This window comes from Salmo trutta, chromosome 34 (genome assembly GCF_901001165.1).
Source record: "Salmo trutta chromosome 34, fSalTru1.1, whole genome shotgun sequence".
Taxonomy (NCBI): domain Eukaryota; kingdom Metazoa; phylum Chordata; class Actinopteri; order Salmoniformes; family Salmonidae; genus Salmo; species Salmo trutta.
In genome coordinates this window covers 26,052,201-26,079,136 of record NC_042990.1, presented here as the reverse complement: position 1 = coordinate 26,079,136, position 26,936 = coordinate 26,052,201, and the positions used below count along the sequence as shown (strand labels likewise).

The 26,936-nt window shown below is 45.9% G+C and overlaps 1 protein-coding gene across 4 annotated transcripts in view; it reads right to left on the bottom strand.

The window, feature by feature from the left end:
- LOC115173921 (rho family-interacting cell polarization regulator 2) overlaps positions 1-4,160 on the bottom strand; it is an 83,244-nt gene extending 79,084 nt beyond the window's left edge. The window contains exon 1 of one of the 4 annotated variants that reach the window (XM_029732429.1): positions 3,605-4,160. In XM_029732429.1, coding sequence (XP_029588289.1) covers positions 3,605-3,689 — 85 coding nt within the window. In that variant the 5' untranslated portion in view covers positions 3,690-4,160. The remainder of the gene's footprint in view (positions 1-3,604) is intronic. The other 3 variants (XM_029732430.1, XM_029732433.1, XM_029732435.1) reach the window with 3 other exon arrangements.
- Between the last annotated feature and the right edge of the window lie 22,776 nt (positions 4,161-26,936).

Sequence of the window (26,936 nt, the reverse complement as noted above, 5' to 3'; positions counted from 1 at the left end):
GTCATGCACAAAGTAGACGTCCTAACCGACTTGCCAAAACTAAGGTTTGTTAACAAGAAATTTGTGGAGTGGTTGAAAAACGAGTTTCAATGACTCCAAACTTAAGTGTATGTAAACTTTCGACTTCAACTGTCAAGGAGATATTTCTGTATATTATTTTCAATACATTTGCAAACATTTCTAAAACAGGTTTTAACTTTGTCATTATGGGGTATTGTGTGTAGATGGGTGAGAAAATTATTTTGAATTCAGACTAACAACAAAATGTGGAATAAGTCAAGGGGTATGAATACTTTCTGAAGGCACTTTACATAAGCCTTCCTCATGGTGACAGCTACCACTGATTAATTGGCCCCTAACCACACAGCTTTAAATCACACAGTTACACCCTAGGTGCGGACATGCACATACAACATAGGCGCAGACCCACGGTCATGGACACACACACACACACACACACACACATAGGAACAGTAACACACACACACAAACTGGACCCTATCCACACGTTTCTTTTGCTTGATTGAATTAGGTTCAAATGAAAATATAATAATAATAATAATAATAATAATAACAACAATTATGAGCCTTATAAAGAAGCCTACCCACCTTACAAAGTTAAGTTGAGCTGTATGGTAAGCTGTACTGTAAAGTTAAGCTGTATTGTAAAGTTAAGCTGTGTTGTAAGCTGTATTGTAAAGTTAAGCTGTATTGTATCTCTGATGAAATAGAATATTGATTTAGGAGCACGTTTTTCAGGTTTGTTCAGGGGGTTTTAATTCAAGAGAAACTGTGAGAGAGAGAGAAAGAGAAAAGTGAAAGAGAGAGGGAGCTCTGAGCCACTGTTCATGTATTTATCCCTCTATAGTAGTACAGAACTCTGACAGTTCTGCTGCCACACTCACCACTGCAGGGAAAAGTGCCACCTTAGTCATCATTTACTCTATGGCAGCCTAGGCATGACGAGTAAAATAAATCCATTATTCGTTTACACAGAGGGTAAGAGCACTCCTGTATTGCAAGGCACCCCTGTCCTCTCCCTCTCACCATCCTTCTCCCTCTCCCATAAGACAGAACAGGACAATACCCCTGGTAGTAAGTATACTATTGCATTATGGTGGGAACAAGATTGTCATTACCCCTGGAAGTAACTGTATCATTACAGAATGGGAAAGGGGGATACCTAGTCAGATGTACAACTGAATGTATTCAACTGAAATGGGTCTTCCACATTTAACCCAACCCCTCTGAATCAGAGAGGTGCGGGGGGCTGCCATAATCGACATCCACTTCTTCGGTGCCCGGGAAACAGTGCTTTGCTCAGCAGCAGAATGACAGATTTTTACCTTGTCAGCTCGGGGATTTGATATAGCAAGCTTTCGGTTACTGCCACAACGCTCTAACCACTAGGCTACCTGCCGCCCCACTAGGCTACCTGGAGACAAGATGGTCATTTATGTAGTGAATATAGTCTCTCACATACAATTTGCATTTAGAGCAAAGTGAATAAAATCTTTGAATATTATTCGCATTGAAAACACTACCATATATATAGCTCTGAACCTAAATCCAAAGAGCCAATTAAATTGAAATGGTAAGCGATCTATACTGAAACCTTCAATAGAGGAGAGCCAAGAATAAATGCATCTCTTTGATTGGACGCTCTGTTGCAGAGTGAAATGTGGAAGAGTCTACTCTGAGTCTACCTCCTGAATGCGTGTGTGTGTATATGCGTGTTTTTGCGTGTATATGTGTGTTTGTGTGTGTGTGTGTGTGTGTGTGTGTGTGTGTGTGTGTGTGTGTGCGCGTGTGTTTCTACCTCCTGGCTGTGTTTTTCCTCACAAGGAAAGAAGGTAAATTACCATTGACTCGTTTCATTTAGTGTAAAGTGGTTCAACCAACCTAGACATTATCATACATAAAATAACTGACATAATGCACAAATATGAATCTACGAGTACCCTGCATATTGTTTATTATGGATTGTATGCATGTTTCTAAAAATACTATTGCAACTGAACTGACTATTATAATGTCCTTTTTATATATTACCATAATAAGCATTGTAATGGTAAACTAGTTTGCATATGAGTTTGATAGTTGAAGTGGAATGGTTCCTATAAAATGGATGGAAGACTTAAGCAAGAGAAAATTATTTCACCAGCTGTCAGTACAGTTGTGTTACTCTCCCTGGACGACTGTCCAAAAAACCCATTCACTTTATAATTCAATTCTCCTACCATCATAGTGGAAAGTCAAATTCAATGCATGTTATGATTATATTGGGGTTTTATAAAAACAAGACAGTAAAATAAATTACCAGTTAAAATAGTCTCTTGTGGTACATAATGTTTGGTTTAAACATATGCAAGTTATACAAGAACACCCACACAAGACTCTGAGGCTCTCTGCTGCCTACTGAAAAACAAGCAGACTGAGGCTCTCTGCTGCCTACTGAAAAACAAGCAGACTGAGGCTCTCTGCTGCCTACTGAAAAACAAGCAGACTCTAAGGCTCTCTCTGCTGCCTACTGAAAAACAAGCAGACTCTAAGGCTCTCTCTGCTGCCTACTGAAAAACAAGCAGACTCTAAGGCTCTCTCTGCTGCCTACTGAAAAACAAGCAGACTCTAAGGCTCTCTCTGCTGCCTACTGAAAAAACAAGCAGACTCTAAGGCTCTCTCTGCTGCCTACTGAAAAACAAGCAGACTGAGGCTCTCTGCTGCCTACTGAAAAACAAGCAGACTCTAAGGCTCTCTCTGCTGCCTACTGAAAAAACAAGCAGACTCTAAGGCTCTCTCTGCTGCCTACTGAAAAAACAAGCAGACTCTAAGGCTCTCTCTGCTGCCTACTGAAAAACAAGCAGACTGAGGCTCTCTGCTGCCTACTGAAAAACAAGCAGACTGAGGCTCTCTGCTGCCTACTGAAAAACAAGCAGACTCGGAGGCTCTCTGCTGCCTACTGAAAAAACAAGCAGCATAGAGACGCTGCAGAAAGGGAATTATGCAAAACCAATACATTTTAACCTCTATGTAACCTTAAAAAATGTTTTTCTCATTTACTGGTTATTCACTGGTCAATATGATCATGCAGGCACGAAACCATCCAACAAAACGTCGTCAGTCACCTCAGCCCAAAGACACGCTGAACTGAACCTCTTTTTCCACACTACACAGATCTTTAGTGTCAGTCACCACGTCTACGGCAGTGTGTGCCCTGCCCACCCAGCCATGACCCCAGTGCCCCTCCGTCTGTCCCCTTCATGGTGCCAGTCTCAACCCCTTACAGTCCAGTGTGTTGACCCCATGAAGCACCAGGAGCACCCATCCACCCATCCATCATAGAAGGTACAGTGCCCACCCACCCACCAAGCCATAGCCCCAATGCCCCTCCACCTGTCTCCTTCATGGTGCCTCCCCCACCCACCCCCATGTAGCACCACCCACCCATTCATCTAACCATCCATCCATCCACCCACCCAACCATCCATCCATCCACCAACCACCCAACCATCCATCCATCCATCCACCAACCCAACCATCCATCCATCCATCCATCCACCAACCCAACCATCCATCCACCCAACCAACCATCCATCCCTCCTACCATCATAGATGAAGACGTCCTCCATCTCCTCACGCATCACTTCATTTAGGTCATCCTGGTCCTCTCCAATGTCGGCAAAAGCCATCACTTCTTTTCCCCTCGTCTTTTTTTCCCTTCTATTTTTCTTCTCTGGGTGATTAAGGATCGGTTGGTTTGTTTCTGGGTGACTCCAGTGTAAAATTGAATCAGCGTTGTGTGGCCTCTTCTTCCTGCTCCGGGCGATGGCTGGCCGCTCCCTGTCAGGAATCAGATCCAGCCTGAGCAGAGAAGCCAGGCAGGCAGACAATGACTGAGGGCTTCTCTTCTTCTGACTGATCACTCACACACTGCACCAGGGCGAGTGTGTGTGTGGGGATGGATGGACGGGAGTGTGTGTGGAGACTGACGGACAGAGGGGAGTGTGTGAGAGAGTGTGTGTGGGAAGCCCTCACGACTACCACAACCAAGTTTCATCAACACAAATGATTTCATCATTTCCTTTGTGAAACCGAGAGAGAGAGTGTTGGAGTTCAAGTACACTTGTGTGTGTGTGTGTGTGTGTGTGTGTATGGGCGGACATGCAGGAGCACTGTTCAGTGAGTCAGCCCAAGTGGCTGCTGATTAGCTGGCATAATTAGCTGCTTTATTTTGGGACAGCGGGGACATGAGGTGCTAGGTCCCTCTGCCTCTAGTGTGTGCGTTTGCGTGTGTGTGCATGTACATTACAGACTCTGAGGTGTGTGTGTGCGTGTGTGTCTGTCTCACCGGAGGTGATCATGGGATTGCTAACTCTACTTCTTCACTTGGCCCTCATCATCTAAAAAGGGGCCACAGAGATGTGGGCGGACGGCGGTGGCTGCAGGCAATGTTATTATACTTCCAACATGCATATTCAAATCAACAGATACTGTGCTGTGATTACCTAAGGTCGTACAGTATGCACTGCAGCAGCTTCACAGATCTAGGCCTAAACAGAGACCTACGTAAAAAATTTACTTTAACTTTCTCAAACTCAGGGTCAAGAAGTAAAAAAACTAGTATTGTTGGTAGATTATTGTGTGTGCTGGGTTTTACTGTAGTAGTCCCTCATCAGCATTCCTGTCCACTATTCCAGTTTGATTGTCTTGGAATGACTGCTTCCTGTCCACTATTCCAGTTTGATTGCCTTGGAATGACTGCTTCCTGTCCACTATTCCAGTTTGATTTCCTTGGAATGGCTGCTTCCTGCTTGGGAGGCATATACTTGTGTCCTTCCTCTCCATAAGGGAATGGGTTAACTGGAGCACACAGTCTCTTCCTCATACTCCTCTTCCTGTTCTTCTTCAGACCCCTTGACTTTTTCCACATTTTGGAACGTTATAGCCTTATTCCAAAATCTATTAAATCATCCCCCCCCCCTCTTCAATCTACACACAATACCCCATAATAATAAAGCAAAAACAGGTTTTTAGATTTTCTTCGTAGAAAAAAAATTATATCATATTTACATAAGTACTCAGACCCTTTACTCAGTACTTTGTTGAAGCACCTTTGGCAGTGATTACAGCCTCGAGTCTTCTTGGGTATGGCGCTACAAGCTTGACACACCTGTATTTGGGAAGTTTCTCCAATTCTTCTCTGCAGATCCTCTCAAGCTCTGTCAGGTTGGATGGGGAGCGTCGCTGCACAGCTATTTTCAGGTCTCTCCAGTGATGTTAGATCGGTTTCAAGTCCGGGCTCTGGCTGGGCCACTCAAGGACATTCAGAGACTTGTCCCGGTGCCACTCCTGCATTGTCTTGGCTGTGTGCTTATGGTCGTTGTCCTGTTGGAAGGTGAAACTTCGCCCCAGTCTGAGGTCCTGAGCACTCTGGAGCAGGTTTTCATCAAGGATCTCTCTGCACTTTGCTCCATTCATCTTTCCCTCGATCCTGACTGGTTTCCCAGTCCCTGCCGCTGAAAAACGTCCCCACAGCTTGATGCTGCCACCAGCATGCTTTACCGTAGGGATGGTGCCAGGTTTCCTCCAGACTTGACGCTTGGCATCCAGGCCAAAGAGTTCAATCTTGGTTTCATCAGACCAGAGAATATTGTCCTTTAGGTGGCTTTTGGCAAACTACAAGCGGGCTGTCATGTGCCTTTTACTGAGGTGAGAGGCTTCCGTCTGGCCACTCTACCATAAAGGCCTGATTGGTGTAGTGCTACAGAGATGGTTGTCCTTCTGGAGGGTTCTCCCATCTCCACAGAGGAACTCTGGAGCTCCGTCAGAGTGACCATCAGGTTCTTAGTCACCTCCCTGACCAAGGCCCTTCTTCCCCGATTGGTCAGTTCGGCCGTGCGGCCAGCTCTAGGAAGAGTCTTGGTTGTTCCAAACTTCTTCCATTTAAGAATGATGGAGGCCACTGTGTTCTTGGGAACCTTCAATGCTGCAGACATTTTTTGGTACCCTTCCCCAGATCTGTGCCTCGACACAATCCTGTCTTGGAGCTCTACAATTCCTTCAACCTCATGGCTTGGTTTTTTCTCTGACATGCACTGTCAACTGTGGGACCTTATATAGACAGGTGTGTGCCTTTCCAAATCATGTCCAGTCAATTGAATATACCACAGGTGGACTCCAATCAATTTGTAGAAACATATCAAGGATGATCAATGGAAACAGGATGCACCTGAGCTCAATTTCAAGTCTCATAGCAAAGGGTCTGAATACTTATGTAAATAAGTTATTTCCATTTTCTAGTTTGAATACATTTGCTACATTTTTTACAAAATGTGGAAAAAGTCAAGGGGTCTGAATACTTTCCGAATGCACTGTATGTACACGTTGGTAGGGGTAAAGTGACTTTGCATAGATAATAAACAGCGAGTAGCAGTAGTGTAAAAAACAAAAAGGGGGGTATGCTCTCCAACTCCAACTCTAATCTAGGAGGAGTTTTGCTGCAACTTTACGCTCTCCAGGGTCTCCCAAATGGTGCAGCAGTCTAAGGCACTGCATCACATTACTTGAGGCATCACTAGAGACGTGGATTTGATCCCAGGCTGTGTCACAGCCGGCTGTGACTGGGAAACCCATGAGGCGGCGCACAATAGGCCAAGCGTCATACGGGTTAGGGGAGGGTTTGTCCGGCCTGGATTTCCTTGTCCCATTGCGCTCTAGCGACTCCTTGTGGCGGGCTGGGCGCCTGCAAGCTGACTTCGGTCGCCAGCTGGACGTTGTTTTCTCTGACACATTGGTGTGACTGGCTTCCGGGTTAAGCGAGCAGTGTGTCAAGAAGCAGTGCGGCTTGGCAGGCTCTCGACCTTCGCCTCTCACGAGTCTTTAGGGGAGTTGCAATAATGGGACAAGACTGTAACTACCAATTGGGGATAAAAAGGGGTAAAAGTACCAAAAATTATATTATTAATTTAAAAAAAACTTTAGGCTCTCCAACGCTAATGTAGGAGAAATTTTGCTGTAACTTTACGCTCTCCAACTCTAATCGAGGAGGAGTTGTGCTGTACCTTTAAGCTCACAAACTCTAATCTAGGCGGAGTTGTGCGCACCTCCCTTTGAATCCCCCTGGAATGTACTTGACGACAAACTCATTATCAGAGATGGAACAGACCTGACGATAAACTCATTCTCAGAGAGGGAACAGACCTGACGACAAAGTCATTATCAGAGAGGGAACAGACCTGACGACAAACTCATTATCAGAGATGGAACAGACCTGACGACAAACTCATTATCAGAGAGGGAACAGACCTGACGACAAACTCATTATCAGAGATGGAACAGACCTGACGATAAAGTCATTATCAGAGAGGCCAGTCCAGACAAGCGAAGCACATAGAAAAGCTATTATAACAGCTATTGTATTAGGAAATAAAACAGGTTCCAAATAAGAGACCAGAAATAGATGCACCAAATAATTGCACTAATTTGGCAAGAGTCATAGGATTGACTTGTCAAACCACGAATGATGAGAGGGGGGAAAGAGAGAGGTGGAATGAGAGAGGGAGAGAAAGAGAGGGAGAGAAAGAGATAGAAAGAGAGAGAGTGTGGGTGTGTGCACATATGTTGAAGTCTGTGTGCAGTTTCGTATCAGTAGGGGACTGGCTCCTTGGCCTGGCCTGAGCCACAGGACATGAACAGGACATAGGAGGTACAGGTAATCTCTGACTGCCCTGCAGCCATGACTTATAAAGAAGCAGGAGGAAACAGGAGCTGTGATGCAGCAGCCTGAAGAACCAGTCTATTAGATTAAACCTGTTTACCACACTGTTTACTGCAGGGCCAGGCAGCACAGAACAGCTCCAAGGGGACCGACCAGAGAGCAAGAGAGAACGAGAGAGAACGAGAGAGAGAACTAGAGAGATCGAGAGAACGCGAGAGAGAGCGCGAGAGAGAGCGCGAGAGAGAGCGCGAGAGAGAGCGCGAGAGAGAGCGCGAGAGAGAGCGCGAGAGAGAGCGCGAGAGAGAGCGAGAGAGAGAGAGAGAGCGCGCGAGCGAGAGAGAGCGCGAGAGAGAGAGCGCGAGAGAGAGAGAGCGCGAGAGAGAGAGCGCGCGCGAGAGAGAGAGAGCGAGAGAGAGAGAGAGAGAGAGAGAGAGAGCGCGCGAGCGAGAGAGAGCGCGCGAGCGAGAGAGAGCGCGAGAGAGCGCGCGAGCGAGAGAGAGCGCGAGAGAGCGCGCGAGCGAGAGAGAGCGCGAGAGAGCGCGCGAGCGAGAGAGAGCGCGAGAGAGCGCGCGAGCGAGAGAGAGCGCGAGAGAGCGAGCGAGAGCGAGAGAGAGCGAGAGAGAGCGAGAGAGAGCGAGAGAGAGCGAGAGAGAGCGAGAGAGAGCGCGAGAGAGCGCGAGAGAGCGCGAGAGAGCGCGAGAGAGCGCGAGAGAGCGCGAGAGAGCGCGAGAGAGCGCGAGAGAGCGCGAGAGAGCGCGAGAGAGCGAGAGAGAGCGAGAGAGAGCGAGAGAGAGCGAGAGAGAGCGAGAGAGAGCGAGAGAGAACGAGAGAGAACGAGAGAGAACGAGAGAGAACGAGAGCGAGAGCGAGAGCGAGAGCGAGAGCGAGAGCGAGCGAGAGCGAGAGCGAGCGAGAGCGAGAGCGAGAGAAGGAAATAGGCCTGCACTCTGATGGCTAAAAGCCGCAGAGACAGTTGCCTCAGGTTCATATCTCAGATTTATCCAAAACAACTAACAGAAATAAGTGGTCTTGGTGTGATTTTGAAGAAGAATTTACACAACTGTATTTGTAAACGTTTAGCAACTCTGCCAAGAGTGCCTAGGAGTGACTGAGAGGGAGGGAGATGAAATGGAGTGATTCAGATACCATGGAGACAACATGGAGATAACATGGATACAACGTTACAGCTCTCCCCTTATCCCTGAGCCTCAGACGTGATGATTATGAGACCCATTAGTCACGTAGACAACACACACAAGCACGCACACACACACTCTCTCTCATAAATAAGCCTGCTCTTCCCTAACCATCCCACCCCCATCTGTTCACTGTAATATCACACACACTGTATTTTGTTCCTGTATAAAGAATCATGATTTCTGTGCAAATGATGACATACATTACAGACTCAGGGGTAGAAGTGTATCATCATGAGCAGACAGAGATATCTGTATACTGGTCCATAGTCTAGATCGAGGCCATTGAAAATAAGCAGTTGCCATGTATTTTACAGTAACAATTAGCTTGTTTCAGATAGAGGCTGTAGTTAGCTGTAGGCTTCAGTAAAAACAAACTAGAGTCATGTTGGTTTGTCCTGTATCTGCTCTGCCTGTGAATGTCAATGACTGGATACATTGTCTTCAACAGCCCAGAGAAAACCCCCGCCTCCAGAAACACAAACACACATGCTCGTATGCACACGCACACACACACACACACACACACACACACACACACACACACACACACTAGTATAAAGCGGCAAACACAGAGGCACAATTGCAGTGAACAATCACCCCCGGACCGGGACCCGCTCTGCTGTACAATGGATCTTTTTTGAATGGGTTAAACAATGGCTCTCAGTGCCATATTAAAAAAGACACAAATGATTAGTAATCCAGACTGCTGAATAGGACTTTTCAGCATCCTGCATTCTGCAATATGTCCTTAACAATGTGACAATAAGGTTCAGTGTGTCGCCTGTCACTGTGTGTTGAAATGCAGCTTATTAGCAAGGGCGGGCACTAGCACCGGGAAAGACAATTCAGATCACTGATGGTTAGCTCTCTCTCCCTTTATGAGATCTAGGCCCTAGAACAACATTGCGCAAGAATGTGCAACACTGTATTCACCGCAGGCACAAGCCACATTGAGATATCAAGTAGAGGGAAAGTGAAATGAGAAAGCTTGAGCGGAGTGCAAATATAACAACTTTATTGCACAGATCCTTCATCCATCTCAACTGCTTTCCTTTCCACCCTGGAGAAACAGGCTAACCATGAAAGGTGAACTTGAAGAGAGAGGGCACTGGCAGTCAGAGACTGGCAACATTGCCTTCTGGGTTAAACCTTCAGATGTAGGATCTTAATTTAAGCCAGTTCGCTACAGCAGGAAAGCAATTCTGCAGCAACAGCAAATGTGAAATATTATGTGGATTATAATTAATGAAATATTTTGTAAGGGTTGATAAAAAATGTCATAAGGGAAAATCAAGTCTGAAATGTCAAAGTGGAAATTGCAAACATCAGAAGCCTTTTTAAACCTCAAATAAAATACACGTTTTACATTTCCAGCATTGCAGGAAAGTTCTGCAACAGTATAATCAAATCAAGATCCTACATCTGTAGTTGAACCTATCCCACCTACCCGTCTCCTCTCATCCCTCAATCCTGCCCGCTCTATCAACACACCAAGCCTCTCTCTCTCTGTGTGTTCCATCTCTCACTCTCTTTCTGTATATTTCTCTTAGGGGCAGCAGGACAATGACAGATAATAGAGAAGTGGGTGCCAGGTTGCCACGGCAACGATAATAAGGGCATTGCGTGGTAAAGTGGTAAAGCCGATCCGGTGTTGGATTGGTGGGTAGTGACGAGTTGGGGAGGGGGTTGAATCTGATTCATCCAGGCTTTATGGGGTCTGGTAAAGTATGTGCCTTGCCGCTGTAGGTCTACCCCCACCCCACCCCCTTCTCTCTCTGCAGCTGCAATGCGAGAGCCCCCCCCCCCCCCCCCCATTTAATCCAACCACATCAGCACCAAACCTCCACAAATGAATCATGGCTAAGGGTGGGATCTATTTGGCTATGGAGAGAAGGAGCAAGGGCATGAGACAATACCAAGCCAGCCAACCAGTTCTTGGAAGTACCCCACTTTTAATAAAGGATTTTGGGTAATAGGCATAGGGTTGGACATACGGAAGGTGTGTTTGAGCATGCAATACAAATGAACTTTGACCTCACATAGTGATACGACAGTGTGTCACACATTCTACATTTGTATAATTCTAATCCTACACCTTAACGTTGTCTCTTTCATCAATGTCAGTCCCCTCTGATACACAAAAGACTATCCAAGAGGAGGGTCCTGTCTGATGCATTTTACTGCATACAGTATTCTCCTACACTAGGCTACAGCATCTCTCACTGTCTTAATCTGGTCCGGTCTGGTGTGTTTTACTGCATACAGTATTCTCCTACACTACAGCATCTCTCTTGTCTCTAATCTGGTCCTGTCTGGTGTTTTCTACTGTATACAGGTGTCTCCTACACTACAGCATCTCTCTCTGTCTTTAATCTGGTCCTGTCTGGTGTGTTTTAGTGTACACAGTAGCCTCCTACCCTACAGCATCTCTCTGTCTCTAATCTGGTCCTGTCTGATGTGTTTTACTGTATACAGCATTCTCCTACACTAATCTGTTCCTGTCTGCTGTGTTTTACTGTATATAGTATTCTCCTACACTAGGCTACAGTATCTCTCACTGTCTCTAATCTGTTCCTGTCTGCTGTGTTTTACTGTATATAGTATTCTCCTACACTAGGCTACAGTATCTCTCACTGTCTCTAATCTGGTCCTGTCTGATGTGTTTTACTGTATACAGTATTTTCCTACACTAGGCTACAGCATCTCTCACTGTGCTCTAATGTCTAACACAGAGAGCAAAGGATCCGACAATGGCAGGAGTGCAGCTGCTATAGATGCCATCTGTAAGGGCAGGGCAGTGCAGGGCAGGTGCCCGTGTTACCAATGTGTGTCTGTGGATACCTCCTCCTGCAGGGGAGAGATAACAAACAAACAGAGAGAATCAGGGAACCAGTTAACCACAGTGAGCCACACCCAGCAGCTCTCAGTTTGACTTCTGCTACCGTTTACAACTGTTTTCATGACCCCTAATTAAAGTGGAACACCCACAAACAAAAGGTGTCGAGAAGTTAAACAGAGATGACAATATAAGATGTTTTATAAACTGGGTTGTTCGAGCCCTGAATGCTGATTGGCTGACAGCCGTGGTATATCAGACCGTATACCACGGGTATGACAAAACATTTATTTTTACTTCTCTAATTACGTTGGTAACCAGTTTATAATAGCAATAAGGCACCTCGGGGGTTTGTGGTATGTGGCCAATATACCCCGTCTAAGGACTGTATCCAGACACTCCGCGTTGTGTCGTGCTTAAGAACAGCCCTTAGCCATATACCACACCCCCTCTGGCCTTATTGATTAATTATAGCTATAATGTGTTATTCTACTGTTGTAAGGGGTTGGAAACGTAGTAGAAGCATTGAATGCATTTTATTTAATACAGAAACGACCATATGAGTTTATGAAACCAAAATGATAACTCACAGATCTTATCTAGAAACAACTACTTCAACCAAAAGGAACATCATGTCAAGATGTTAGCGATTTCCCACCCAGATTTCACCCTCTCACTCTGTACTCTGTCCCTGTAGATGATCCTCAGTTGGCCCGGTCTAGCAGGGTGGAGCGAGGCTGTGGTTAAAGCCATGCTCCCCACAGTTTCCTCTCCCATGCTCTATAGGGCTACAGGGCCACAGGTGGCCAGAGAAAGGGGATGTGAACCCTGCGAGAGGGGGGGGAGGAGGTAGGGGATGGGGAGGGTGGAGGAGGAACGAGGGGGGGCGGTGGAGAGAAGTAGATTGAGGAGGAGGGTGGAGGAGGAGATAGGGGAGGAAGTGGAGAGATGTAGATGGAGGAGGGTGGAGGAGGAGAGAGGGGAGGTGTTGGAGAGAGGTAGAGGGTGGAGGGGGAGAGGTGGTGGAGAGAGGTAGATTGAGGAGGAGGGTGCAGGACCTCCCAATAATATCTCTCTACATATTAATTTTAGTTCAGAGAATGACACACCACAACTCCCCCACCACACACACACACACACACACACACACACACACGTGCGCGTGCGCACACACACACACGCGTAGAGAGGTCAAGTAGAAACACAGCCCACTTCCCGGAATCAGGGCAGTGGGGCAGAACTATAGGTTTGGTAATAGGCCTGAACACACAGAGGAGGTTGCAATAGTGCAATGCTATATATATTCCTGGTTTATGAAAGAAAATAGACATCCACAATCGCAATAATGGCTACACAACTAAGGGCTTGGTAGAGACCACATTGGGCAATGGAGGGTTGCAGAGTTACCCCCTGTTACACCCCTCCTCTGCCTCAGCGGTCATTGAAATGACTGGAGAGTTACTGGGGCAGAGTCTGGTGTGTGTGTGTGTGTGTGTACTTTAGTGCGTGTGTGTGTCTGCCCAAGGAGTTGAGCCACTCAGGAGCAATCACATCCGCAGTGACTACTCATCTGTCACAGGAATGGGGACGTGATACAACTGTGCTCACAGAAATGTCTCTACCAATGACAACTTTGCAGTGTCTCTTTTCACTGTCTGAAAAAAGACCCATATTGTTTTCTACAGAACCTACCATAAATGTGCTTTAGATAGACAGACATAGTCAGCTGAGCTGGAATTTTTCCGATTGCAGAGCGAGCACAGTGAATGGAAACCATCCGCTTGTCCCTTTTAGAGTGTCTCTCTCAGTGTGTCTCTGAAAGGAGAGAGGTTCCGTTTCAGTCAATCATTCTGTATAACATACTGTGGGGAGTCAACGACCAATCCTACTCATCTGAAGCACTCTCGGAAGCCCCGCCTTCTTGGCTATAATACCAGGGTTTGCATCCATTTCCTCATCTCTTTGCTCTTCAGCTCACCTGAAGGATGAACGTGTTTCACAATTTATCAACTTTTCAAGCACATGAAGGCGACGGGATTCGGCTCCGACATAGGTGTCTGTTAGTGGGTAAAGAGTACTCGTCCCCGTAGATGCTGCGAGTTTTGGGTGTTGGTATTGATTTTTGTGTTTGATAAAAGCTAACTACTTTCTGCTTTGCTTGTGTAGCTAATGCTTCCTTTCTTGAGTAAGATGGCCAGTGGTAAGAGGAAGTAAAAAAATGCTTACCAGCCGAATTCGAACCTCTAACCGTGCCCTAGGGCATGTGGTTTCACAATGAAAATGAAAGATCGTCACGAGTGGTGCTGTCCTGTTGCCCGGAGTGGAAACACGCTCAGGAGGCCTTGGCTCGAACCAGTTCGTGTGACCATTGTCTCCGGCTGGGTTCAACTTCCATTGTAGTTGGACTGACTTTGTGAGGAAGATTGGTGGTCTGAGTTGATAGGGGTGTCATCCCAGCTGAGTGAGGCTCATTCCGGTTCCTCTGGCAGTGTTCAGAGTAGGGATTCTAGGGATGATAAACTATCCATGAAGCCCCAGCTTTGTATTCGTCAGGGGGGGAATGAACCATTGGTGGGGAATGTGCCTTTGATGGCGTTTTCTCTCCTGCAGCAGAGTTCCTCCAGGTTTGGAGAAAGGTATTTACCTCCTGTCCCTTCAGCGATGAAGCGTCGCTTACCCCTGTTTAAAGATTTGGCCAATGAGTGGCGAGTTACTTAGCTCCAGAGGCTAATGAGGGGGCTAATCCTAGGATGGTGCTTCCGAGTAAACAGCGCCGGTTTTCACGATTTCTGAGAGGGACAGGTGGATGTATTTGGATGAGCCAATTTCGCCAACAAGGATGTTTGGCTCGAGGCCCTCCTCCCCAAGCATTTACTCTGACAACAGTGCTCCCAAGCGGCTCGGTCAATAGTGGCAAATTATTGGTTGCCGAGGTCCCCGAACCCAGTGTGGGCCGGGTATCAGAATGCACAGTTCCTTCCCCACGTTCAGACACACAGTTGTAAAGACTGGTGGATCTGAAAACAAGCATGACAAAGAAAATGTGTTTATCCAAGTCCTCAGGGTGGTGCTCTGCTCCTTCAGGACATAATGTAGGGTGACGGGCAGTGTGCTCTGTCCAGTTTCACCATGGGTCATGTAGACGGTGGGCAGTTTGCTATGCGTCCTCCTTTTCGTAGCGTCATTAGGTCAACCTCCCGAGGTCCTAGCGCCTGTCTTGAGAGGAATTTATCTCTCCTTCAAAAGCAGGCTATTCAGTGGTCCCCATGTCAGAAGTACAGCGCGGTTGGTACAGCCGGTACTTCTTAGTTTCCATGAGCGATGGAACGTTGCATCCCATCCTGTACTTTAAACAAGCACTTCAAGGTTGCAAGTTCAAAATGCTCACACTTTGCCGGCTATTGCAGTCGGTGCGTCCCAGCGATTGGGTCATGTCCATAGATCTGAAGGATGCATATTTTCATGGGCTATACATCCTCCCTAGAGGCAGCTTTGGCACTAGTGTGGTGCCATGGGATTAGAGTATTGACCTATCTGGACAATTGGCTGGTCATAGCAGAGTCAAGGGAGCAGGTGGAGCTCCACACTGCCACGCTGGTTTCCCATATTCAGTCTCTGGGGTTCATAGTGAATCATAAGAAAAGTTGTTTGACTCCAGCTCAGCGCATTCAATTTCTGGTTCTCGTTCTGGACTCGGTTCTGAATCATGCGTTTTTGTCCCAACAGAGGGTCACATTCCGGCTCTGTCTGGCACCGTTTTAGCTGAGGCACTCTGTGCCTTTTTCGCTTGTGCCTGCGGTTATAGGGTCTGATGGTCTCTATGATAGCTGTAGTGCCTCTGAGACTTCTGTTAATGCGTCTCTTTCAGCGCTGGGTGATTGCTACACATCTGGACACATCTCACCACTATCATCAAGGTATCCCCATATCCCGTCAAGCCTAAGGGGGTTGGAGTCAACAGAAGTATCCTTACTGGGACGGGCAGCAGTGTGTGTGGGCTACTCGGAAAGAGGAAATTGGTCAACAGCCCAAAGAGCACTGCATATCAATTACCTAGAGATACTGTTTGCTAGCGCTGAGGCGTTTCCTTCTAATGTTGGAGAGCCAGCATGTGTTGGAAAGGTCCAACAACAGGACGGTGGTGGCGTACCTCAACAGGCAGGGATGCTGGTCTCTCTTTCTCCTAAACCTGGCCCATTATCTGCTCATATTGGGCAGTGTGCATTTTCTGTATCCCAGAGCGATGTATCTTCTGTTATAGAAAAGGTATGTATTTACCTGATTTATTTGATGGGTAACAATTAATATTTATCTAATAGTAAGACATTTTTGTCCTACTAATGGTGTGTTTTTATGGTCTCCACTCTAGTTCCCTCCAGCTAATCTGGGCGTATGGTCACTAGAGATGGCTTGAGCTGACAAATGAGTTAAAGACTGCATTACATAGACAAGATGGGGTGGGTGTAACCGAGATAGAGATAGCCTGGAAGAGTTTAGAACAATCCCTTATTGTCTCATAATCATCCTGGCATCTAGGAAACTAAGCTGGGTTGGGGGTAAAACAACATCCCGTGTAGATAACCAGGAGATGAACCAAGCTGGCTTATGGGAGGGGTGGAATGACTAAGCATTCTTAGTGTCAGCTATATAAAGAACTCTGCATTGTCTGTAAATGTTAGGCTACTCTGCCCAACAGTCAAGAGTGTTGGGTTGACTAGTCTCATTATTGCAACAATTAATCAATATTAAATAAAGATGATTGTTTGAAGAAATGAAGTCTCTCTCAGTATGAATTTCCACAACACTTCCCAGATCTCTGAACACGGGTGCGGATCTACTTTCCAGGGGGGTTCTATCTCTATGGAGTGGAGACTGCCTTCCTATGTGGTGGCCCAGATACGGGACCGGTTTGGCAAGACCGACGTAGATCCTATTCATCGCAAGAAAACGTGCATTGTTTTCTGTTCTTCTCAATAAGTTAAGGTTAAATAAAAAAATTCAAATAAGGGATTTGTTTGCCCAGTTGGGATTCAGGCAACTGTGGAGAAAGTCTGTCAGGAGGGTCTGTTGTTGATTCTGGTGGCGCCCCATTGGCCCAGACATCTGTGGTTGGTGCTTACCCTCGAATGTAATTACGACTGTATAGTCGATGTGTGCGCTGTATATATAATAAGTGGTGCAGGTTTCAGGGTTGGTGTCAGGTTAAAGGAATTTCTCCTTTTCAAAGCTCTTTGGTGGACATTTTGATGTTCTTGCAGGAGCTTTTCAGCAGGGCCTTTGTTTTTCCACATTGAACGTTTATATGGCAGCCATCTCGGCGTGTCATCTAGGGATTGATGACTCTACCCCGGGGTCTCATCCTCTGGTGGTGCGATCCTGAAAGGGATGCGTCGGCTCAGACCAGTGTCTAAGCCTATGACACTGACATGGGACCTGGCTTTGGTCCTGGACACTCTGTGTGAGCCTCCGTTTGAACCATTGGAGTCTGTGGACCTGAAGGTCCTTTCCTACAAGACTGCCTGCTTATGGCCTTGGCGTCGGACAAGCGTGTTGGAGATCTTCACACACTGTCAGTACACCCTTCCTGTTTTGAGTTCGCGCCTGGCGACTCCAAAGTGATGTTACGTCCTAATGCAGCTTTTGCTCCCAAGGTTATGCCTATGTCTTACAGGTCCCTGGCTTTCAAGCTGTTCCCTTTCTCACCTCCTGTGTTTGCTTCCAGTGAAAAACAGAGGTTGCCTGGCCTGTGTCCGGTGCGTACTTTATGCACGTATATGGATAGGACCAAGGATATCCGCATTTGTGACCAGCTTTTTGTCCGTTTTCGCTAATTCAGCAGCTTCTTTCTGATAGGATTGTGGAGGCTAGGCTATCTCCCTGGCATATGACAGCAAAGGACAAGGGTTGCCTAGCGGTGTGCATGCTCACACCACTAGGGGTGTCACAGCTTTTTGGGCAGTGTTCAAGGGCATGTCGATTGGTGATATCTGTGCTGCAGCAAGTTGGGGTTCCACACATATCTCTGTGGTTTTATTGCTGGGATGTAACTGCTCCCAGTATGGCTCATAGTGTTCTTATGCCTGGGTCCGGAAGTGGGTGTTAAGCAGTACGCAGATTGCGCATTTATCCGGGTTACCACAGTTTCCCTGTGTGTTTGAGGCATGGTTCGTCAATGAGGCGGTGTGCGAATGCACATTATCAAGTCACAGCAGGTGCCCTGTTGTTTTGGACTTGCGGTTCTTTGTGTGAGTTCTGGCATATCAGACTCGTCTCGTGTGAGCCTTTTTGGAACCAGTAAGGTCTATGGAATTGGTTGATGTTAGGCAGCATTTTGTCTGGGTTACCACAGTTTCACGGTGGGTTTGAGCCTCGCACTGACATGGTCCAAAAACTCTGGTCGATGCTATGCAGCGCACGTGCGCTTTACCAAGTCACGGCAGGTGTTCTGTTGTTTTGGAGTTGCAGTTCTGACATTTCAGGTTCACAAGGGAAGTATTGTTTTTGGAACCGTATGGTCTACAGACTTTGGCTGTAGTGCCAGAGTGTCAGTGAGCATAGCCATGTTGCAGCAGATTCTGGTTCCCTATATGGGGTTATGACGGTTCAAGCCTCATGAGGCTCTGACAGTTCAAGCTTCTCGGGTAAGTATTAGGGAAAAAGATGGCTTCTGTAATCCCTTTTTGGAGCCGGTGGAACTTGGGCTGCCGTGGGTTTCCTAGTCTGGTACCCTCTGAGCCGGTTTGGGGCGTGATCGTATGTCTCCGAGTGACTGACTGAAAGGGAACGTACAGTTATGAATATAACTACTGTTCCCTAAAGGGGGGAACGGGGTATAACATATTTTTGCCCCACACTGTCAGGGCGTTTGGGCTCGCTGAGGAGCGTTACTGAATTGAGGAAATGGATGCGAGCTCCGGTATTATAGCCAGGAAGGTGGGGCTTCTGAGGGCGGCCTCGGCATCCATTGGCCTGCCGAGTGTGATTTTAGTTTGCTTCAGGTGAATATGATTGGTTGTTGACTTCCCATAGTATGTTATACCATATTCCCTCCTTCAGGGAACAGTAGTTATATTCATAACTGTACGTTCTCACATGGTGTCTCAGAGAGGAGAGAGGTTCTCACATGGTGTCTCAGAGGAGAGAGGTTCTCACATGGTGTCTCAGAGGAGAGAGGTTCTCACATGGTGTCTCTGAGAGGAGAGAGGTTCTCACATGGTGTCTCTGAGAGGAGAGAGATTCTCACATGGTGTCTCAGAGGAGAGAGGTTCTCACATGGTGTCTCTGATAGGAGAGAGGTTCTCACATGGAGTCTCCGAGAGGAGAGAGGTTCTCACATGGAGTCTCCGAGAGGAGAGAGGTTCTCACATGGAGTCTCCGAGAGGAGAGAGGTTCTCACATGGAGTCTCCGAGAGGAGAGAGGTTCTCACATGGAGTCTCCGAGAGGAGAGAGGTTCTCACATGGAGTCTCCGAGAGGAGAGAGTCTGGAACACCATGTGAGAACCTGAGACAAGAGGCTCTTTTCTTGGTTCATCAGCATGAGAATGTGGGTCTCACCCCTACATCCATTCACTACTGCCAGCCTTTCACCAGTCAGTGTGTGTGTGTGTGTGTGTGTGTGCGCATGTAAGCGTCAGCCTTGCCAGCTTGGCACCAGTCTGAGGGCATCCTCTCAACAGAGCCACATCTCACCCCTACATCCATTCACCACTGCCAGCCTGTCACCAGTCAGTGTGTGTGTGTGTGTGTGTGTGTGTAAGCGAGTCTTGCCAGCTTGGCACCAGTCAGAGGGCATCCTCTCAACAGAGCCACATCCTGCCTTGCCATGAAAACCATGTGGCTCAAAGAGAAGTGCTCCAAAACAGCCATCACAGAGAGAACAAGCTATAGATAACAAGAGCTGCCATCCTACACTCACATGAGCCAATCAGGTATTGAAGGCACTTTAAAGGGGAATGAAAGTGGATGTTATGTTGCTCCATTACGACATGCTCTGGCCTAAAGCTGAATGGATTGTAATACATATTACAGTAGCACATAATGATACACTCTGTCACGCAATGAATGTCAAATCAAATCAAATTGACCCAGATCCATCTTTTTATCATCTATTACCATTAATATATTACAATACAAATGAGGTCAAGCTGTTTGACAACTACACTGTCTGACTAATCGTTGTGCTTGTTTACCTAGGCAACAAGACAACAACATCAAGTCCATGCAGTAAAGCTCTGAGGATAGAACTGATCTGAGTTGTTTTGATTTGATTTATCCAGGAACAGAGCAGGGTTATGTTGAGGCTTTATATATCCATGAGTGACTCATGTTTGAACACACAAAGAGAAACGATGAGTACCTATCATCCGACAGCATTCAGCACGACTTCATAACAGCAGCAACAAAACAAAAAGGGTATGATATTATTACATCATGAGGAACAGTGATGCATGGTAAAAAAAGAAAATTGTTGGGTAAATTCTGATCGCCGGTCACGGAGACGAAGTAACCATTCCTATTCTATTCAATGCATTTTTATGCAAAAGCTGTGTAGACTGTTGGGCCAAAAAAAGGGGTTAAACTGTGTTTGTGAAAGTACTGTTCTTTTCCCAGTGAAATAGAGGCTTTGTGTGTGAGCGGCCCACACACACACACATTTCATAATGGCTCTGGCTTGTGACGTTATTCTGAGAAATAACAGCAGAAAGGGTGGCCAGGATTTATTTATGTATGACAGCTATTACATACTGTATGCCCTACAAATGCACAATACTTTGATTTCTTTCTTTCAGAGAGAAATACATTGTGATGGAGAGAAAGAGCAAGAGAAAAAGCACAAGAGAGAATAATGGAGAAAGAGAGAGAAAAACAGATGAAGAGAAAACATGAGAATGAGAGCGACCTGTACAAGAGAGAGGAGACACATGGTCGTGAGTGAGTGAGTGAGTGAGTGAGTGAGTGAGTGAGTGAGTGAGTGAGTGAGTGAGAGAGAGAGAGAGAGAGAGAAAAAGAGAGATGGATGGATGATTCACGATAATCAGTAATATAATCTTCTCTATGGTGTTGAGCAACTGACTCCTGCTGAACGCTTGGAAGGCGTGTTGCCATGGTGTGGGAAGAGATTCTGCCTGTAAAAGCCATTACCAATCAGGTTAAGGCACTAACACGGGGAGTAGAGAGAGGGATGGAAAGAGGGACGGATGGAGAGGAAGGAGAGTGAACACACAACTCATCTGAGCCCCACACACACACACACACACACACACACACACACACACACACACCAGTAAGCAATTTAAGATATGAGCTGGGTTTTAAATTGTAATTAATATGATTACTACTGGTAGTGTTTATGGTTCTGCAGACTAATAGTATTTTATTCACTGCAAATGGATCAAAGCCCGGCCGGGTGCTATGTTGCAAAAACCTCTAGGTGTGTCAGTCAGAACTAAGAACGGATTTCATCTGAGTGGAGGAACAGAAACCAAGCAACAGTACTTTCATAATTTCCACATAGACCACTGTTAAATAAAAAATCGTGCAAGCTTCCTCTTGCGAAACTTCCCTTTCTGGAAGTGACAGACATTCATTCTCAGAGATGAATTAGATAGAGAAACGAGCTGAAGACAGGGCGGTCTACACCTTTCATTTCAAATCAAAACCAAAAAGACAAGTACATTAAAAAGTACTTGAAAACACCACAAATGAACAGGGCATCTTGAGTAACACCAATATGAATGCTGTTCTCACCCACACCCATAGTTCAACCAGACAATAACATCATATGATCAATTAGCAGTTCATGTTATCCACAGCAACTTACAAGTAACAAGAATCTGACATAGGTTTTTGTGTTTGTTTTTTAAAGAGATTTAGAGATTCTGTTTGTAATGAAAAGTGGTATATAAAATAAATGTATAATTATTACTATTGGCAGTAGCTATTGGGGGCATTAAACCCACAACATAGGGGTTGCCTTTCAATGATCTAACCAACTGAACCATGGTAATCACAGCTACACAACGTGATGCGTCCAAAACCAAGGCCCTGTCTGTTTTGATCCTTTGTTGTCTGGTGTGTATTCATGATGTTGTATGTATCCTCTGGGGACTCCTCAGAGCTCTAATAATAATTAAGCAGGAACTCCTGCCTGGACTGACTGGATAAGGAAGGAGGGTTTACTGATTACACCAGCCGACATGTGTCTCTCCTCTCTCCAGAGGACTAAGAATAGGATAGAGCCACTCACTCCCCTAGGAGACAGGGAAGTGTGTTGTTAAAGGAAAGGAAAGCAGCTCCTAATCATGTCCTTATTGAAGCTTACGCATTCCCAACCCACTATCACAGATTATTGTGAAATAGACAAGTTTTTTTCATGTGCAGTACACGATTTTGTATACAGTGAATTTCATTACAGATAAAGACAGTAGGTTAATTGGGACAGAAATGATAGGAGGGAGGTTTTTGAATCTCATCACGGACAACTTTAGCAAGGAACCCTCAGGTTGTGTGCTCGAATCTCATCATGGACAACTTTAGCATTTGAGCTAATTAGCAACTACTTAGTACTTTTTAGCTACTTTGCAACTACTTAGCATGTTAGCTAACTCTTCTCCTTCCCCTAATCCTTTAACCCAACTCCTAACCTTAACCCTTTAACTACTTAGCTAGCATGTTACCTAACCCTAACCTAGCTAACGTTAGCCACCTAGCTAGCCTAGCTAATGTTAGCCACAACAAATTTGCCTCTCCCTAGCCCGTTGGGGAGTTGCAGCGATGAGACAAGATCGTAATTGGACATCACGAAATTGGGGAGAAAAAGGGGGTAAAATTACAAACTAAAAAACAATACAGGTAAGCTAGTTGTCAAACAGTCCTAATTCAAGTCTAATCAATCGATGAAGGGGTCTATACTCAAGGAGACACACACACACACACACACACCCCGTGTTCATGTGCTAATAAATACACACGACAAATCACCACAGTTTTCAGTCAGGCATCTAGGGGGATGTCCAAGGATCCTTGCTGGAGGGCCTTCAAATCACACAAAGCCCTCTCTTTGAGAACAATCAATAATCCGCCTTTATCTTCATACGCTCACTTTGAATTGGGGGCATAAAAGGAAATTGATATTTCATTGTTGAAACTTTAAACGTATTTGATAAGGAACCGGCTAAAAAGCATATCTTCTTTTTTCTGGAGACAATGGCTGCAGGAGTATCAGAGTGCTTATCTAGAGGTCAGGGTATCCCTCCTATCGTTTTTATCTGGAATCAGACAAGACGCCTCTCTCTCTCCCTCCCTCCCCGTCCGTCCCTCCCTCTCTCTCTCCCTCCCTCTCATCAATTCAATGGGCTTCATTGGCATGGGAAACATATGTTTACATTGCCAAAGCAAGTGAAATAGATAAAGAAAAGTGAAATAAAAAAAGAACAGTAAACATTACACTTACAAAAGAATAAAGACGATGTATGTATGTATGTATGTATGTATGTATGTATGTATGTATGTATGTATATATATATATATATACACACACACATATATACATACACAGTGTTGTATTGATGTGAAAATAGTTAAAGCACAAAAGGGAAAATAAATAAACATAAATATAGGTTCTAAACTCAGCAAAAAAAGAAACTTCCCTTTTCAGGACCCTGTCTTTCAACAATAATTCGTAAAAATCTAAATAACGTCACAGATCTTCATTGTAAAGGTTTTGAACACTGTTTCCCATGCTTGTTCAATGAACCATAAACAATTCATGAACATGCACCTGTGGAACGGTCGTTAAGACACTAACAGCTTACAGACGGTAAGCAATTAATGTCACAGTTATGAAAACATAGGACACTAAAGAGTCCTTTCTACGGACTCTGAAAAACACCAAAAGAAAGATGTCCAGGGTCCCTGCTCATCTGCGTGAACATGCCTTAGGCATGCTGCAAAGAGGCATGAGGACTGCAGATGTGGCCAGGGGAATAAATGGCATTGTCCCGTACTGTGAGACGCCTAAGACAGTGCTACAGGGAGACAGGACGGCCAGCTGATCGTCCTCGCAGTGGCAGACCACGTGTAACACCTGCACAGGATCGGTACATCCGAACATCACACCTGTGGGACAGGTACAGGATGGCAACAACAACTGCCAGAGTTACACCAGGAACGCACAATCTCTCCATCAGTGCTCAGACTGTCCGCAATAGGCTGAGAGAGGCTGGACTAAGGGCTTGTAGGCCAGTTGTAAGACAGGTCCTCACCAGACATCACCGGCAACAACGTCGCCTATGGGCACAAACCCACCGTCACTGGACCAGACAGGACTGGCAAAAAGTGCTCTTCAATGACAAGTCGCGGTCTTGTCTCACCAGGGGTGATGGTCGGATTCGCATTTATTGTCGAAGGAATGAGCGTGGCCTGTACTCTGGAACGGGATCGATTTGGAGGTGGAGGGTCTGTCATGGTCTGGGGCGGTGTGTCACTGCGTTTGTTGTCATTGCAGGCAATCTCAAAACTGTGCGTTACAGGGAACACAATGTGGTACCCTTCCTGCAGGCTCATCCTGACATGACCCTCCAGCATGACAATGCCCCCAGCCATAATGTTCGTTCTGTGCGTGATTTCCTGCAAGACAGGAATGTCAGTGTTCTGCCATGGCCAGCGAAGAGCCCAGATCTCAATCCCATTGAGCACGTCTGGGACCTGTTGGATCGGAGGGTGAGGGCTAGGGCCATTACCCCCAGAAATGTCCGGGAACTTGCAGGTGCCTTGGTGGAAGAGTGGGGTAACATCTCACATCAAGAACTGGCAAATCTGGTGCAGTCCATTAGGAGGAGATGCACTGCAGTACTTAATGCAGCTGGTGGCCTCACCAGATACTGACTGTTACTTTTGATTTTGACCCCCCTTTGTTCAGGGACACATTATTCAATTTCTGTTAGTGACATGTCTGTGGAACTTGTTCAATTTATGTCTCATTTGTTGAATCTTATGTTCATACAAAAATGAAAATAAATGCAGTTGACAGTGAGAAGACGTTTCTTTTTTGCTGTGTTTATTTACAATGGTGTTTGTTCTTCACTGGTTGCCCTTTTCTTCTGGCAACAGGTCACAAATCTTGCTGCTGTGATTGCACATTGGGGTATTTCACCCATTAGATATGGGAGTTTATGTGTCTCTATGGTCATACATTTGGCAGGAGGTTAGGGAGTGCAGCTCAGTTTCCATCTGATTTTGTGGGCTGTGTGCACATAGCCTGTCTTCTCTTGAGAGTCAGGTCTGCCTATGGTGGCCTTTCTCAATAGCAAGGCTATGCTCACTGAGTCTGTACATAGTCAAAGATTTCCTTAATTTTGGGTCAGCCACAGTGGTCAGGTATTCTGCAACTGTGTACTCGCTTAGGGCCAAATAGCATTCTAGTCTGCTTTGTTTTTTGGTCAATTATTTCTAATGTGTCAAGTAATTATCTTTTGTTTTCTCATGATTTGGTTGGGTCCAATTGTGTTGCTGTCCTGTGGCTCTTTGGGGTCTGTTTGTGAACAGAGCCACAGGACCAGCTTGCTTAGGGGAGTCTTCCCCAGGTTCATCTCTCTGTAGGTGATGGCTTTGTTATGGAAGGTTTGGGAATCGCTTCCTTTTAGGTGGTTGTAGAATTTTACGGATCTTTTCTGGATTTTGATAATTAGATGGTATCGGCGTAATTCTGCTCTGCATGCATTATTTGGAGTTTAATGTTGTCACAGAGGTCATTTTTGCAGAATTCTGCATGCAGTCTCTCAATTTGGTGTTTGTCCCATTTTGTGAATTCTTGGTTGTTGAGCAGACCCCAGCTCTCACAACCATAAAGGGAAATGGGTTCTATAACTGATTAAAGTATTTTTAGCCAGATCCTAATTGGTATGTCAAAATGTATGTTCCTTTTGATGGCATAGAAGGCCCTTCTTGCCTTGTATCTCAGATTGTTCACAGCTTTGTGGAAGTTACCTGTGGCGCTGATGTTTAGACCGAGGTATGTATCGTTTTTTTGTGTGCTCTAGGGCAACGGTGTCTAGATAAAATTTGTATTTGTGGTCCTGTGAACTGGACCTTTTTTGGACCACCATTATTTTGTCTTACTGAGAGTTACTGTCAGGCCCCAGGTCTGTCAGGGCCCAGGTCTGTCAGGCCCCAGGTCTGTCAGGCCCCAGGTCTGTCAGGCCCCAGGTCTGTCAGAATCTGTGCAGAAGATCTAGGTGCTGCTGTAGGCCCCCATTGGTTTTTTATTTTATATTGAATCTTTATTTAACTAGGCAAGTCAGTTAAGAACAAATTCTTATTTACAATGACAGCCTACACCGGCCAAACTGGGACAACGCTGGGCCAATTGTGCACCGCCCTATGGGACTCCCAATCACAGCCGGTTGTGATACAGCCTGGATTTGAACCAGGGTGTCTGTAGTGACGCCTCTAGCACTGAGATGCAGAGCCTTAGACTGCTGTGCCACTCGGGAGCTGGGTTGGTGACAGAAGCACCAGATCATCAGCAAGCAGTAGACATTTGACTTCAGATTCTAGTAGGGTGAGACCAGGTGCTGCAGACTGTTCTAGTGCCCTCGCCAATTCGTTGATATATATATGTTGGAGGGTGGGGCTTAAGCTGCATCCCTGTCTCACCCCACGGCCCTGTGGAAAGAAATGTGTATGTTTTTTGCAAATTTTAACCGCACACTTGTTGTTTGTGCACATGGATTTTATAACCCCCCCCCCCAACCACACTCTTACTCTCCTCTTCTCTTCTCTTGTCCCGATGCCTTTGTCTTGCTGGTAAAAATATATTTCCAACATGTCTGTAAATTAGTCAGCAGCTAGAACAGCACTGCAGTACACCACCAAGATGAAAGAGAGCTTTGAAATTAAATATGCCCCACAGCCGGTGGCCTTTTGTGTGTGTGTGTGTATGGTGGGGGGGAGGGGGAAAGACCGGGCCTCACACCCTCCCGCAACACAGGGTGTTTCAAAAATTTATTTTTTAATATGAGTAGGGGTGGGGATTCAATTCTTAGAGATGATCCTTTTAACCCTACTACAAAGAGCTCTCGTCCCAGCTGCAGACACAAAGGCTCTCTAAGGTTGCTATACACTTCGATACCATCTGATGTAATACGTTAATATTCTGTACTCTGAATATGTGTTTGGCAGGCA